Source organism: Anguilla rostrata, chromosome 9, assembly GCF_018555375.3.
Source record: "Anguilla rostrata isolate EN2019 chromosome 9, ASM1855537v3, whole genome shotgun sequence".
NCBI lineage: Eukaryota > Metazoa > Chordata > Actinopteri > Anguilliformes > Anguillidae > Anguilla > Anguilla rostrata.
Window position 1 is genome coordinate 53,486,040 of NC_057941.1, and position 14,737 is coordinate 53,500,776.

At 55.3% G+C, this 14,737-nt stretch overlaps 2 protein-coding genes across 2 annotated transcripts in view; one reads left to right on the top strand and one right to left on the bottom strand.

The window, feature by feature from the left end:
- The window catches only part of LOC135264226 (pyruvate carboxylase, mitochondrial-like), an 85,563-nt gene that overhangs the window by 49,235 nt on the left and 21,591 nt on the right, over positions 1–14,737 (top strand). The gene's annotated exons all lie outside the window — the stretch shown is intronic.
- On the bottom strand, positions 4,207–14,420 carry LOC135264203 (leucine-rich repeat and fibronectin type-III domain-containing protein 4-like). The gene is made up of 3 exons (XM_064352943.1): positions 12,588–14,420; positions 10,169–11,774; positions 4,207–5,182 (listed from the first exon to the last, which is right to left on the bottom strand). The coding sequence occupies exons 2-3, from the start codon at positions 11,749–11,751 to the stop codon at positions 4,240–4,242; spliced, it is 2,526 nt and encodes an 841-aa protein (XP_064209013.1). The 5' UTR covers positions 11,752–11,774; positions 12,588–14,420; the 3' UTR covers positions 4,207–4,239.

Sequence of the window (14,737 nt, forward strand, 5' to 3'; positions counted from 1 at the left end):
GCAGGAGCAGGAGCAGAGCAGAGCAGGAGCACAGCCCAGCAGGAGCAGGAGCAGGAGCAGGAGCAGGAGCAGAGCAGGGGCACAGCCCAGCAGGAGCAGGAGCAGGAGCAGGAGCAGGAGCAGGAGCAGGAGCAGGAGCACAGCCGAGCAGGAGCACAGCCGAGCAGGAGCAGAGCCCAGCAGGAGCACAGCCCAGCAGGAGCACAGCAGAGCTGGAGTAAATGCTGGTTTGTGTGTTTCTGCAGAGCCGAGCAGCTTAATGAGGAGATCTCGTGGGATGGCTTTGGTCTTTCGGCCCGTAGCTGTTATTAACGTTCATAAAGTTTTAATTGTTTACTGGAAACGCGATTCTTCAGAGCGCCCTGCAGTGCTGTTTTAAAGCACTGTGTCAGACCTGATCTCATTTTGACAAGCTTGCAGTGCACGTGTACGCACACACACACACACGCACACACACAAGCACGCACACACACACACACACACACACACACACACACACACATACCCATTACATTACATTACATTATAGGTTCTTAGCAGACGCTCTTATCCAGAGCGACTTACAACAAGTGCATTACAAAACTCAGAGACAAGCGCTTTACAACATTCCTGCAAGAGAGCTACAATAGGTATAACTTTGCTTAGGTATAAGTGTGAATTGTACACCCTATTATTTTTTTTTTATTTTTTTTTATTTTTTATTTTAGAAAAGAAAATGTTAGAGGGTAGTGGGGGGTGATGAGGTGAGATGTAGCTTGAAGAGGTGAGTCTTCAGTCTACGTTTGAAGACGGCCAGGGTCTCTGCTGTTCTGACTTGCACAGGAAGGTCATTCCACCACCGTGGGGCTAGAACAGACAGGAGGCGTGACCGGGTGCTGGTGCGAGCCGGGGCAGGGACCAGGCGACATGTGGCAGCAGAACGGAGAGGTCTAGCTGGGGTGTAGGGTCTGATGAGTTGACGTAGATAGGGAGGGGCTGACCCCCTGGCTGCTTTGAAGGCAAGCACTAATGTTTTAAATTTGATGCGAGCCATCACGGGAGCCAGTGGAGGGTGGTGAGCAGGGGGTAACGTGGGAATGTCTGGGGAGGTTGAAGACCAGACGCGCTGCTGCGTTCTGGATGAGTTGCAGGGGTCTGATAGATGATGCTGGGAGGCCAGCAAGCAGGAGTTACAGTAGTCCAGGCGGGACAGGACCACTGCCTGGACGAGGAGTTGGGTCGAGTAAGTTGTGAGGAAGGGGCGGATCCTCCGGATGTTATACAGGAAGAACCTGCATGAACGTGTCACTGCTGAAATGTGCTCGGTGAGGGACAGTCTGTTGTCCATCACCACGCCAAGGTTTCTAGTTGAGGGTGATGGTGTGAGGATGGTATTACCTAGGGAGATAGAGAGATCAGAGAGAGGGGAGTTAAGAGCCGGAATATAAATGAGCTCTGTCTTACCTGGATTGAGCTTGAGATGGTGGCGGACCATCCAGCTCTGAATATCACTCAGGCAGGCAGTGATGCGGGCTGAGACCTGTGTGTCAGAGGGTGGGAAGGAGAGAAACAGTTGTGTGTCATCAGCATAGCAATGGTAAGACATACCATGAGCTGTGATGACAGGGCCAAGGGACTGGGTGTAGAGAGAGAGAGGAGAGGACCAAGGACCGAGCCCTGTGGGACTCCGGTGATGAGGGGGTGTGGCGCAGATACTTTACCAGCCCAGGCTACCTGGAAGGAGCGATCTGAGAGGTAAGACTCAATCCAATTGAGGACTGTGCCACAGATCCCCATTGCAGATAGGGAGGACAGGAGGGTGGGGTGGTCGACTGTGTCGAAGGCTGCCGATAGGTCCAGAAGTAATAAGACGGAGGAGAGGGAGGCTGCTCGGGCTGCGTGGAGAGCTTCGTTGACAGAGAGGAGTGCGGTCTCTGTCGAGTGGCCTGGTCTGAATCCAGACTGATGGGGATCGAGGAGCTCATTCTGTGAAAGAAACACAGAGAGTTGATTTGATGCAGCACGTTCAATGGTTTTTGACAGAAATGGAAGGAGAGATACCGGTCTGTAGTTCCCAATGATGGAGGGGTCTAGTGTGGTCTTTTTCAGGAGGGGGGAGATGAGGGCCTTCTTGAAGGTTGACGGGAAGCAGCCGGATGTCAGGGAGGAGTTAACCAGGGAGGTGATGAATGGGAGAATCTCGGGTGAGATTGCCTGGAGGAGTGGTGAGGGAATGGGGTCAAGGGCACAGGTTGTGGGGCGATGGGAAAGTAGGAGTTGTGAAACCTCAGAATCGGTGAGGGGAGAGAAGTCGGAGAAACAAGGGGAAATGGTGAGGGAGGGGGAGAGTACAGGTTGAGGGGTGGGGAGTTGGGAGCCAGTGACCGTAAGCAGAGGAGTGGAGAGACAAGGGGAGGGGAGCATAGGGTGAGGTGGAGTGCAGAAGGAGTTGCGGATGACTGCAATCTTCTCGTCAAAGAAGGTTGCAAAGTCGTCAGCAGTGAGCGAGGACTGAGGGCGTGCAGATGGCTGGCTGAGGAGAGAGGAAAAGACAGAAAACACACACACATACTCCCACGCACACTCACAAGCGCGCACGCACGCACACACACACACACACATACTCGCACGCACACACACATACTCGCATGCACACTCACAAGCGCGCACACACACATGCGCGCACACACACACACACATACTCGCACGCACACACACATACTCGCATGCACACTCACAAGCGCGCACACACACATGCGCACACACACACACACACACACACCCTCGTAGTCTGGGCCTGCCTTGGAATGGGTGCTGGCTTCTGGATAATTTTAGCCCGTGTGTTTGGAAGCTTCTGATCACACCCCAACACGCCCGCAGGGTGTCAAACTCCCAAAAAAAAGACCCAGCCCATCCCTTTATTTCAGTGTCCAATTTAATGTTCAGCTCCTTTTTTGGAATCCTGTTGTTCTTCAGACTAGTTTTAAGCAGGACATTTGCAGCACATGGGTCTTTACAAATCATGATGAGAACGGGTGAGTGGAGATTTCTGTACTGGCTGCTGGACCCAACTCACCCCCCCCCCCCACACCAAACCCCCCCTCCTATTTGTGCAGTTTTGCAGTTCCTGAATGTTACTTTATTCGGCTCTCTGTGAAAAACAGAATCTCTCTCACTCTGGGTCTGTTCTGCAGTCTACGACAGTCACTATTTACAGCACACTTTATTATTATAATAGTTTTTTTTTACAGTAAACCATTTTATTTCTGATAACAGAATGTTAACTCATCCCAACGATATTTACTGTGGAAAATGTAAGATTGGCCAAAACACCCAGAACATCACGCTCACGGTTAATGGTGGTGGTTTTTTTTTTTTGTGTGTTGGAGAGTCAGAGATCAAATATGATTAATACTGCACACTTAATCAGGGCTTTAGTCATGACAATAAGACAAAATCACACCACGCTGAAGATCTAACCCAATGAGAATCCAGTTCGAGCTTTAAAATCACAGCACGCTGAAGATCTAACCCAATGAGAATCCAGTTCGAGCTTTAAAATCACAGCACTCTGAAGATCTAACCCAATGAGAATCCAGTTCGAGCTTTAAAATCACAGCACTCTGAAGATCTAACCCAATGAGAATCCAGTTGGAGCTGTCGAAGGTGTTTTTTTTTTTTTTTTCTTTTGTTTCTGTCCTTCGGGTGGTTTTTGTTTGCCGTTGCTCGCGCGTGAACGCACTTCCTGCTCGTTTGTGAGCCGCTTCCTGCTCTGTCATGCGTGTGGATGGCGGCTCGTGCAGTTTGTGCTTCTCGCAGTTCTGGGTCATTCGAGGCGGGTTGTTTAATTGCTTAATTGAGCCTGTCGAAGCCGTCCGCCCAGCCAGGTTTTCTGTAGTGCCCGTGACCTCACTGCCTCTGGCTCCGCCCCCCTGGCACTGCCCGTCTCCTCACCTCTCTCCTTCAGTCTCTCGCTCTGTCCTTTATTTCATATTCCTTCTTCATTCCTTTCAGTCGTTCCTCTCTGTTCCTGCTCTCTCTCTCTTCCTCCCCCTCACACATCCCTCCTCTCCCTCTCTCGTTCTCCCTCCCTCTGTCACCTTGTCTCTCCTTCTCCTCCTCCCCCTCTCTTCTCTCCCTCTCTCCTCCTCCTCTCCTCTCTCCCTCTCTCCTCCTCCTCTCTCTCTCCCTCTCCCTCTCTCCTCCCCCTCTCCTCTCCCCCTCTCCTCTCTCCTCCTCCTCTCTCCCTCTCCCTCTCTCCTACACCACGCTCTCCTCCAGCTCGTCGTTGGCGGCGTTGTTGGCATTGTGGGCGGGGCCTGTGGCGCAGGTGTCGTAGGTGCGCTGGTGTTCCTGCGCATGCGCGCCGCTGTCGCCGCTGGCCATGCTGGTTGCCGAGCCGCACGGGACCAGCATGCTTTGCAGCGAGGGGCTCTGCCTGGTCCACATGCCCAGCCGCTTGCCGTAGCCGTAGCAGGTCGTCGTGGCGACCTCGCCCATGTCGAACGAGCAGCTGCGGTTGGACCGCAGCGGGCCGGGGTCGGGGAGGGCGGGGCCTGCTGTGGCTCCGCCCCTCGGCGGTCCTGCTCTGCGCAGCTTGCTGGGGAGGGTGGCGGAGGCGTGGGCGGGGTAGTACAGAGTCACGCGCTCGCTCTCGGGGGAGTAGGGAGGGAACCGCCGCCCGGCCCCGCCCCCGGCCCCGCCCCTGTCGGGCGGGTCAGACAGGTCTTTGGGCGTGGTCTGCATGGGTTTGTGCTTGTTTTTGGGCAGGACCAGCGTCATGACCGCGCCCTCCCCGTTAGTCTGCGAGTAAACGCTCGTCCCCTTGGCGGGGAGGGGAGGCCCCGCCCCCTCCACGTCCCCCTCCCCGACTCCGCCCCCGTGTCTAGTGCCGCGGTCGCCGTGACTACCGCAGACCCACTGCTGCTGATGGTGCCGGACCATGGTCGCCACGGTGAACACCAGCAGCATCACCACCACGGCCCCGCCCACCAGCACGCTGAGGGCCCCGCCCAGGAAGTGGGCGTGGAGCGTGCGGCAGTGCGGGAAGTCGTCCTTGGTGCTGAAGGCGGCGCAGCCCAGCACGCGCGTGCTGGAGAGGGAGGCCGCGCCCTGGTCGAACACCGCCAGCACGCACAGGCTGTAGTCCGCCGCAGACACCAGGTTCTTCAGCTGGAAACTGCTGCTGCTGGGGGGCAGGATCCTGGGGGGGGGGGGGGGTGAGGGGATGAGAGAGAGGGGCAGAGAGAGGGGGGGAGAGAGAAGTAAAGCAGTACAGAGGTTAACTCCATTGGAATACAGCTGCCTGATGTCGGTATATTATTACACATTTTGTGATAATCATTATAATTATTGTGAAATGAAGCCAGATTCAGTACAGTGCCATGTTGGGAAGCGGTGCATGCTGGGAAGGGCTGTGGTACACTAGTGAGACTGCAGTTACTCTCTCTCTGCATCGTCTACTGAAGCAGCCTGTGAAACTGCTGCTGTAGTGACTCAGACTGAACCTGCAGCGCTATGAGGAGAGCACAAGATGGAGGTGCTGCTTTTCTCTCTTCTTCTCTTCCTGTCACCTGAAACCGCTGCCGTTCTCCTGGGGGGGGGGGGGGGCGGGGGGGGGTGGGGGCGGGGGGTAGAGCGCAGAGGAGCTCTCACCCTCCTCCCGACCGGCCGACCGGCGTTTCGTTTCCCTGTCCGGTCCCCGTGTCACCGCTGGGTCAGGAGCGGCCTTCACCCGCGGGAAGCTGCCACAGGAGGCGCTGTTCTGCGGGGCATTGGGGTGTCGGTAGGGGGCAGAAACAGCCTGGAGGCCTGGAGGGGAGGGTGGTGGGGTTTACAGGGGCTGTGCTACACGCCCCCCCCCACCCCCCGGGCGGTAATGGGTCCGGCTATGTAATGAGCCGTGTGAATCACACGCCCACGCGCTCCCTGAACACACGGACATCATCACGCGCCAGCACTTCCTGTGCGGGCATCATCACTTCCTGTTATCACCCTCATCGCATCATTAAGAGAGACCTGAGCCTGCAGCCAAAATCCCTGAGACACAGACACACACACGCGCACACACACACACACACACAGTCTCTCTCTCCCTGTGTATTTTAGCGCTCTCTCTCTCTCTCTCTCCCCCTCCCTTTACCTGTCTCATTCCTCCCCCTCTCTCTCCCGCTACCCCTCTCATTTCCCTCTTTCCCTAGATCTCTCTGCTCCTTTCATTCCCCATTCCCCCCTCTCCCTCCCTCTACCCCTCTCATTCCCCTCTCTCCCCATTCCCCCTCTCCCTCCACCCCTCTCATTCCCTGTCTATCTCCCATTCACCGTCTCTTCTTCCCCTCACATTCTCCCCCTCTCTTTCCCTCAACCTCTCTCATTCCCCCTATCCTTTCTTTTTCTCCCCTCTCCATCCCTCTGTTTTCCCTCACTCTCTCCCTGCATCCATCCTCTTGCTCTTCCCCCGGTTGTTGAAATGAGCGGAGCTGGTGTTTACTGTGGCAGTAGTATATAGCGTGCGAGGCTTTATTCCTTCCCCAGCCCTAAATCCAGTGTTTTTACAGCCCTGTCATGCAAACCCCGTCTTCAGGTGCACCATTAATTATTACCGGCATAAAAAAATACAACTCCCATCAAGTGTTTCACCAGCATCTCATACCAGCAAACATAAAAAACTGCAGGGAATTATGGGAGTCTGAGGCAAGTGAAAGGCTTAAATCAGTGTGCCTTTCAAAATGGAGTTTAAATGATAGGAACGTTGTACGGACGTCCCAAATTAATTGATTGACAGAGGACAAGAACCTGTCTGCGTATGTCTGTATGACTGATTCAGAAATATCATCCCAGTCTTCAGGAGCATAAATTGATGTACACATTCTTAAGCGGGATATGACCATTTCAGACCCAATGGGAAAAGTGTTCTCAGGTCATTGTCTGATCTGTGGGAGGGCCCTGAGGTCATTGGCATTAATAATGTAGTTAACATGAATTAATGATGTGCAAATACATTACTTTTCTGCAGTCAGTATTTAACAGCTACATTAGTTAATGCCTTAGTTCATGTGACCTTATAGTGAAGTGTTTTCCGTATCCTGTTATAAGACATGATGTTATGACATCTGCTGTAAAACATGTTTTTTTTCTGGGGGGGGGGTTAGTTTTGTCTTAATCACCCAATGGAAGAGGCCAGAGCAGGTGATTGACGGCCAGAGCAGCCCAGTATGAGTAACGGTGCGTCCTCACCCTGATCATTGGGCAGGGCGACAGGCAGCTCCTGAAATTCTCCTCCGTTTGCCTTCTAAAAGTAATGACTGCTAAAGTTTCCTGCTGGTCTCGTTTCTCTGCCCCTGTGCTCTGTGTGCTGGGGCGGGGGGGGGGGGGGCGCTTGGTCCTTCCATCTTTCTCTCTCCTCTTTCTCCTCTGCCCCCTTATCCTCTTTCTTTTCTCCCCTTCCCTCTCTCTCTTCCCCCTCCTCCCCCTCTAAATTAAGGGCTTTATAAGCTTGGCAGGTTTTTAACATACGTATCGATTTGTACACGAGTTAACAACAGAAAACAATGAATAGTAATCAAGAAGCAAAGCTACAGTGTGAGTGATGGCAGCAGTAGGTATTAATAGAGAATAATAATGGGGAATGTGCCACATGACGGTTAATGGGGATAATGGGCCATTGTGGCTGCTCTGCCGATGGCAGATAGCGAGCTGTTCTACAGCCTCATTTGTGAGATCCCTTCCTCCTCCGGGGATTCATTCTGTTTGTCTAGTTTCTGGCAGGTTTGGAAAGTTTGCGCGTAGTGTTCTGAGTTTTGGGGAAAATAATTCTCTAATTTGTTTACATTTCTCACATTTAATGAGGAAGCATGGCTCTGTCTCCATCCACTCTTTTGTTGCTGTGGGAACACAGACTCTCTCCTCCTCCCTGGGTACCCAGGTCTGCCTGTGTCCACCTGTCTCTGTCTCTGTCACTGAGTCTGTACTTCAGTGTCTTTCTCGATCTGCAGCTTTTCACTAATCAGCTAATCTGCCACAATGGTCTTTTGTTTAAGGGTCAAACAGCACAGCAGTTAGTTTTACGTATTTGTGTCAGATTTTTTCCCCTGTGCATGAAATAATAGAGTTTGTGTTTTGGCATAATTTAGTTGAATCTGACTGGTATTGATGGTATGTAGCTGTTGTGAGGCTGGGTGGTGTTAGAGGGGGTTTGTGAGCTGAGCCTCTGGACCGGCTGGCTGAGGGGGCTCTTCTCTGGGCTCAGCTCTTGGCATTTCAGGGTCTCCTAATGGCATAAGGGGTGGTCGCTGTGTTTTGTTTGAGTCCAGAATTGAATGGCTCTTTTTTTTGGATGTTAATGAGTCGTGGATATCGGCCTAATTCTGCTCTGCATGCGTCGTTTCCTGTTCTTCTGCACAGAGTGGATATTTCCATAGGTCACTACATGCATGGTTTCCAGCTGGTCTTTGTTCCAATTTGCAAGTGGACAAGTGGACAGCACACTTTACTGCTTTATAGTGCATTTGCTTCACTTCCTGATTCGTCAGCCAGATCCTAATTTGGTAACTATCTTAATTTGCCTGTATGCCCTGCAAGCTCTCTTTTAGTTGGCTCACTAGTAAGCTCACTGAACACTGAAGAGCTTATTCTTAATCCTAAGTATGTGTAATTTGTCGTGTGTTCTTTATTTATTTTTTTGTCCCTTGTGTAAAATGATGTGTGATTTCCTGAGTGCTGGATCTTTTGTGTAAAATCCTTGCTGCTTGTCTATTTAAGGTTTACTGCCAGGGCCCAGGTCTTGCAGTAGTGCTCCAGCGAGTGTAGATTCAGCTGCAGGCCGAACCCTAGAGCACAGAGCAAACTCTATATTTCTTTAGTGAGTGAACGGAGACCTCGGGCAGCTGATTGGTCCAGCTTTGTGGAGCTTTCAGGTGATTTGTTTATAGCAGCAGCCCTGTCTCATTCCACACCCTAGCCCGATGGATTTGGTTTATTCCTCCCAAGTTTAATTACAAATCATTGGCCTTTACCTTTACATCTCTCTCTCTCTCTCTTCCTCTGCCTTTTTTCCATTCCAGAATGCTTTGTTAGTATGACATGACTATACGCTACTGCTGCTTATCTAAGCAAAGCAGAGAGCCTGTTTTGCTGGCTTGCTCTCCCTTTCTCCACAGCATCGAGTGCATTTCTAAAGCATGTCATACAGGCGTGTGCGTGTGCGTGTGCGTGTGCGTGTGCGTGTGCGTGGCGCGCTGTGTGTGTTTTTCACATCCTGCCGCTGCAGGGAAAGGATGTGAAATATTTCTGGGTGTGCCCCCTGTTCTGTTGTGTCAGGGGTAATGGGCTGGAGGAGATTCGCGCACAGCTGTGTTAGGATGGCGGAGAACGCGCCGGGGTGCTGACATCACACCCACTGGGGATACGAGCGAATCAAAACGCGTCAATTCACAGCTGTTTATTTTAATATGCATGATTCGCCTTAATATGCGTGAAATGGTAAATATGAAATATCGACACTGTACACAAATGATTGCTCATACAGACTTCATGCGTAGTTTACAGCAGACTTGGCGCAGGATTACTTCCGCCTGACAGTACGTTTAATTCAGCTCAGCAGCTGATCTGTGTCCGTTCCATTTCTTATCGCTGCGGTCCAGCTGATCAGAGCAGCTGATTGGATGAGAGCTCGCTCAGGCGCATCCTGGCTAAACACACACAGTGTGACGATGGCATCCATTAGAGGTGCTAAATCTCTCCCTCTCTATCTTTATCTGTATCTCTCACTCTTTCACTCTGTTTTTCAGTGAGTTCTGTCATGTGTTAGCTGTATTGTTTATTCTCTTAGTTCAGAGTAAGCTCGGTCAGTGTGCTGGTTTCTGTGGCTGTGTGGTTGTTATTCTGCTGTAGTTCAGCAGTGAAGCAGACGGTCAGTGCGCTGGTTTGTGTGTCAGTGTTGGTTAGGCTGTATTGTGTTATTCTGCTGTAGTTCAGCAGTGAAGCAGACGGTCAGTGCGCTGGTTTGTGTGTCAATGTTGGTTAGGCTGTATTCTGCTGTAGTTCAGCAGTGAGGCAGTCGGTCAGTGTGCTGGTTTCTGTGTGTCAGGTGGTTAGGCTGTATTGTGCTGTAGTTCAGCAGTGAGGCAGTCGGTCAGTGCGCTGGTTTCTGTGTCAGTGTTGACTGAAGGGGGCGGAGCTTCACTCTTACCTGTACATGAGGGTCTCGTCGGCCGTGCTGTTGTACTGTATCTGGTACATCCAGGGCAGGTAATCCAGCGACGCCCCGCCCAGGTACCAGCGCACCTGCGCGGTGGTGGCGGTGACCTCCAGCACCCCGACCCGGCCCCCGGCGGCTCCGCCCGGCCCCGCCTCCTCGCCCGCCGTCCCGTTCCCCAGCCCGCCGGCCCCGCCCCTCCCCGCGCTGATGTCGGAGGGCTCGCGCTCGCGGGGCGGGGGGGCGCTGCGGTTGCCGTGGTGATGCGGCAGCGGGACGACGTGCAGCCGGACGGCGGCGCTGGCCTCGCCGGCCGCGTTGACGGCGATGCAGGCGTAGGCGCCGTCGTCCCGCGGCCGGGCCACCAGCACGTCCAGCGTCCCGTTGCCGTGCACCCGCACCCGGCTGGAGTTGGCCACCACGCGGTCGCCGGGGGCGACCCAGTGCACCAGCGGGGGCGGGTCCCCCAGGGCGCGGCAGCGCAGCGTGGCCCGCTGGCCCTCCAGGACCCAGAGGAGCGGCGTGTGGCGGGAGATCAGCGGCGGCTCGCAGGCCAGCTCCGCCTCCGCCAGCGCCCAGAAGTAGCGGCCGGCCAGGTGCGCGGGCGTGGCGCACGTCTCCATGGCGTCGGCGCGGCTCAGCCGCCGCAGCCACAGCAGCTGGCAGTTGCAGTGCAGCGGGTTCCCGCCGAAGCTCAGCCCGCTGACGGGCGGCTGGGGGGCGGGGCCCGGGGGCAGCGTGCGCAGCCGGTTGGACGTGACGTCCAGGCGGCCCAGCCGGGCCAGGTCGCGGAAGGCGCCCGCGGGGATGCGCTCGATCAGGTTGTGGTCCAGGTTGAGCGTGTGCAGGCTGGCCATGCTGCGCAGCGCGCTCCACGGCGCCTCCCGCAGGTTGTTGTAGGACAGGTCCAGGTCCTCCAGCGTGGGCAGGAAGTGGGCGAAGGCGTGGGGCGCGATGGCGCTCAGCTGGTTGTTGTTGAGGATGAGGTGCTGCAGGTTGGGCAGCCCCGCCAGGTCCCGCGGGCCCACGCCCGTCAGCCGGTTGGCGTCCAGGTGCAGCGAGCGCAGGCTCTCCAGGTCGGAGAAGGCCAGGGGGCGGAGCCTGTGCAGCGTGTTGCGGGACAGCGTCAGGTCCACCAGGCCGCTCATGTTGGAGAAGTCGGAGGCGCCCAGCTCCGGGATGAAGTTGTCGGCGAGCCGGAGCTCCACGGTGCGCCGGTCGATGTCTGGCGGGACGAAGAGGAGGCCCTTGTTCACGCAGAGCGTGCTGAGGGACTCCGACAGGTTTCGGCACACGCAGTGGGACGGGCACATGGACACCACGCCCCACGTCTCGCCCCCCGAAACGGGCGGGGCCAGCAGGGACACGCCCCCCAGCAGGACCAGCCACAGCAGGGCCCCGGAGGGGGGCGGAGCCTCATGCGCGCTGACCCAGCGGGAGCGGGCGGGGTGAAGTTTGGAGGGGCGCGTCTGTCTCGGGGTGGGACGATGGGGTGTTTTGGGGTGTGGGGGGCATGTTGAGTTTCCGGAGGGGCGCGTCTGTCTCGGGGCAGGCTCAGGCGGTGGGGAATTGGGCATGGTAGTCCTGGGAATCCACAGACCTGGGGGGTAAAAGCAGATTTGGCGTTTTTAATTTGTGAGAAGCAGGAAGCTGAGCGGTGCGGGAAGACATTGTGCTGTATCAGCGAGTTTAAACTCGCGTGCAGCTCTGAACCGCACGTTAAGCACTCACACACTCACTCACACACACACACACACACACACACACACACACACACACACTCTCACACACACACACACACTCTCACACACACACACACACACACACACACACACACACACACTCACACACACACACACTCACACACACACATCATTTCTGGGACTGCACACACACACACACATCATTTCTGGGACTGCACACACACACAAACACATCGTTTCTGGGACTGCACACACACACAGACTGGGCTCATACAATGTAATGCAGTGTCACACACACACATACATGCACACACACATGGTATGGTACACAGACACAGACACACATTGTACGGTACACACACACACAGGTGAGTCATTAGGTTTCCTGATGCTCAGTCAGCCTGTTCTTGTATTCCACTGTCATGCTCATCTACCTGGGAGTGTGTGTGCATGCTGTACTATGTGTGTGCGCACTGTATTGTGTGTACCGTACCGTGTGTCTGTGTGCACTGTGTATGTGTATACTGTACTGCGTGAGTGTGTGCGTGTGCCTGTGTGTGCACGTCGTACAGTGTGTGTGTGTGTGTGTGTGTGTGTGTGTAATTGTGCTGTACAGTTTGCCTGTACGTGTGTGTTGGTGTGTGTGTGTGTGTGTGTAATTGTGCTGTACAGTTTGCCTGTACGTGTGTGTGTGTGTGTGTGTGTTGTACCTTGTGGGCAGGCTGTAGGACAGTATCAGCTCCACATGGCAGCAGGCTCCTCTGTAGGGGGGGGTGGGGTTAATGCAGGAATCGTGTCTCCCCCTATGGGTTCCGTACATCCATGGAGAAGTCAGGCTTCCTCATTTACAGCTGCAGGAATCTGGGTCAGAAAGCACAGAACCTGCTCTGGTGTTTTTTCTTGCGGTAAGAGTGACCTTCTGAAACCTGCCTGGCGAGCGGTGCATCGTGGGATAGCGTTAATCCTCCTCTGAAGGAATGCGAGGTTGTGTGCTCCGCAGCTGCTTCAGGAGGGCAGCGCCTCCCTAATCCAGTCCAGACCCACACCGGCGGGATTAGCGGCTGAGCGCCTTCTCCGGATCGACGCGGCGCGGGCCGGCAGATCCCTCGCTTTCTCTCCTCCGCTGCACCCCCTTCCTCATCCCTCCGTTCTCTCCCTCTGTCTCTGCTCCTCTCTGTGGCCGGCGGAAGTGAAGTCTCTTATTCCTTTGTCCCCTGGCCCAGTCTCGCTCTGCCCGTCTGTGCCCGTCTGTGCCCGAGCGGCGCCACGCTCCTCTCCGCTCGCCCGCTCCTCCCCCCCCAGCCCTCTCCCTGCCACTCAGAGCAGCGGGGCGGGGTGCAGCTCTGCCAAAACAAACAGATGGAGGAGGAGTCTCCCCGGGACAGGCACTCACAGCTCAGCGCTGAGCGGGAAGGGGTTTCTCTCAGTCTCTCCCCGCCTCTGATTGGTCAGATTCTCCCAGGCTGTAATTGGGTAGTTTCCCCCTGGCTCTTATAGGGTGGTTTCTCTCAGGCTGTGATTGGGCAGTTTCCTCTGGCTCTTATAGGATGGTTTCTCCTGGGCTCTGACTGGTCAGTTACTCCTGGGCTCTGACTGGTCAGTTTCTCCTGGGCTCTGATTGGATGGTTTCTCCTAGGCTGTGATTGGATGGTTTCTCCCAGGCTGTGATTGGACGGTTTCTCTCTGGCTCTGATTGGACGGTTTCTCTCTGGCTCTGATAGGACGGTTTCTCTCTGGCTCTGTTTGGACGGTTTCTCCCGGGCTCTGGAAGGATGGTTTTTCCTAGGTTCTGATAGGCTGGTTTCTCCTGGCCTTTGATTGGACGGTTTTCCCCAGGCTCTGATAGGACTGTTTCTCCCGGGCTCTGATAGGACTGTTTCTCCCGGGCTCTGATAGGACTGTTTCCCCAGGCTCTGATTGGACGGTTTCTCCCGGGCTCTGTTTGGACTGTGTTCATGGGGGTGCCCTCTGTATTTGGTGAGCTGGGTTGCAATTCAGCTCTTCACCCCAAAGGAGGAAACCCCAGTGCCTCAGTCTGGACTCGAGCCCGTGCACCCCCTCTCAGCGCTGGTACAGTTTGCTGGTCAGGAGCCCCTGCCGCTGATGTTGATGGTCAGGGGTTTGGGATCTCTCTCTGCGAGGCAGATGGGCCCCGTTGAGCCCCTCCTGCCCGTCCTGCCAGGGACCCGAAAATCCGCCACAGCGCGTCTACTGCTGCCGGTCAACCGTCGTCACCCCCACCCCCCCCCGTCCCGTCAGTGCATCCCTGTGCGACTGGATTCCCCTCCTCTTCCTGCGCACTCTCTCTGTCTCTCTCTCTCCGCCTCGCCGTCCTCCTGTGGAGTTCTGGGATAGCGGCGGAGACGCCTGCGTGCAGCTCTATGAAGGTGTCGTTGCTGTGTTCGTGTTCCGACGGGCTGCTCTTCCTCCTGCGAGCGCGGCCATCTCTCCCTCGCTCCGTGCCCCGAGACAGCTGCTCCTCCTCCTCTCCGCCGATCTGTCCATCCCTCTCGCGCACAGACGCAGAGAAGCAGGAGCTGGGAATTCAGTTGGGGGGGGGGGAGGAGGAGGGGGGCGAGTGGGGGGGTGGGGGCGGGGGACGGTCTGCTTGTCTCTCTGGGGATTCCTCTCCTTTCTCTCCTTCCTCTGCTTCTTCGATCACCAGCGTGTCTCTGCTCCCTGTTCTCTGTGGCCAGCGAGGCTGAGATGAGCGTTTGCTGCAGAAAAAGAGAGAGAGAGAGAGAGAGAGAGAGCACAAACAAGGGAGAGAGCGAGAGAGAGAGAGAGAGAGTGCAAGCGAGGGAGAGAGCGAGCGTGAGAGAGCGAGAGAGAGAGAGAGCACAAACAAGGGAGAGAGCGA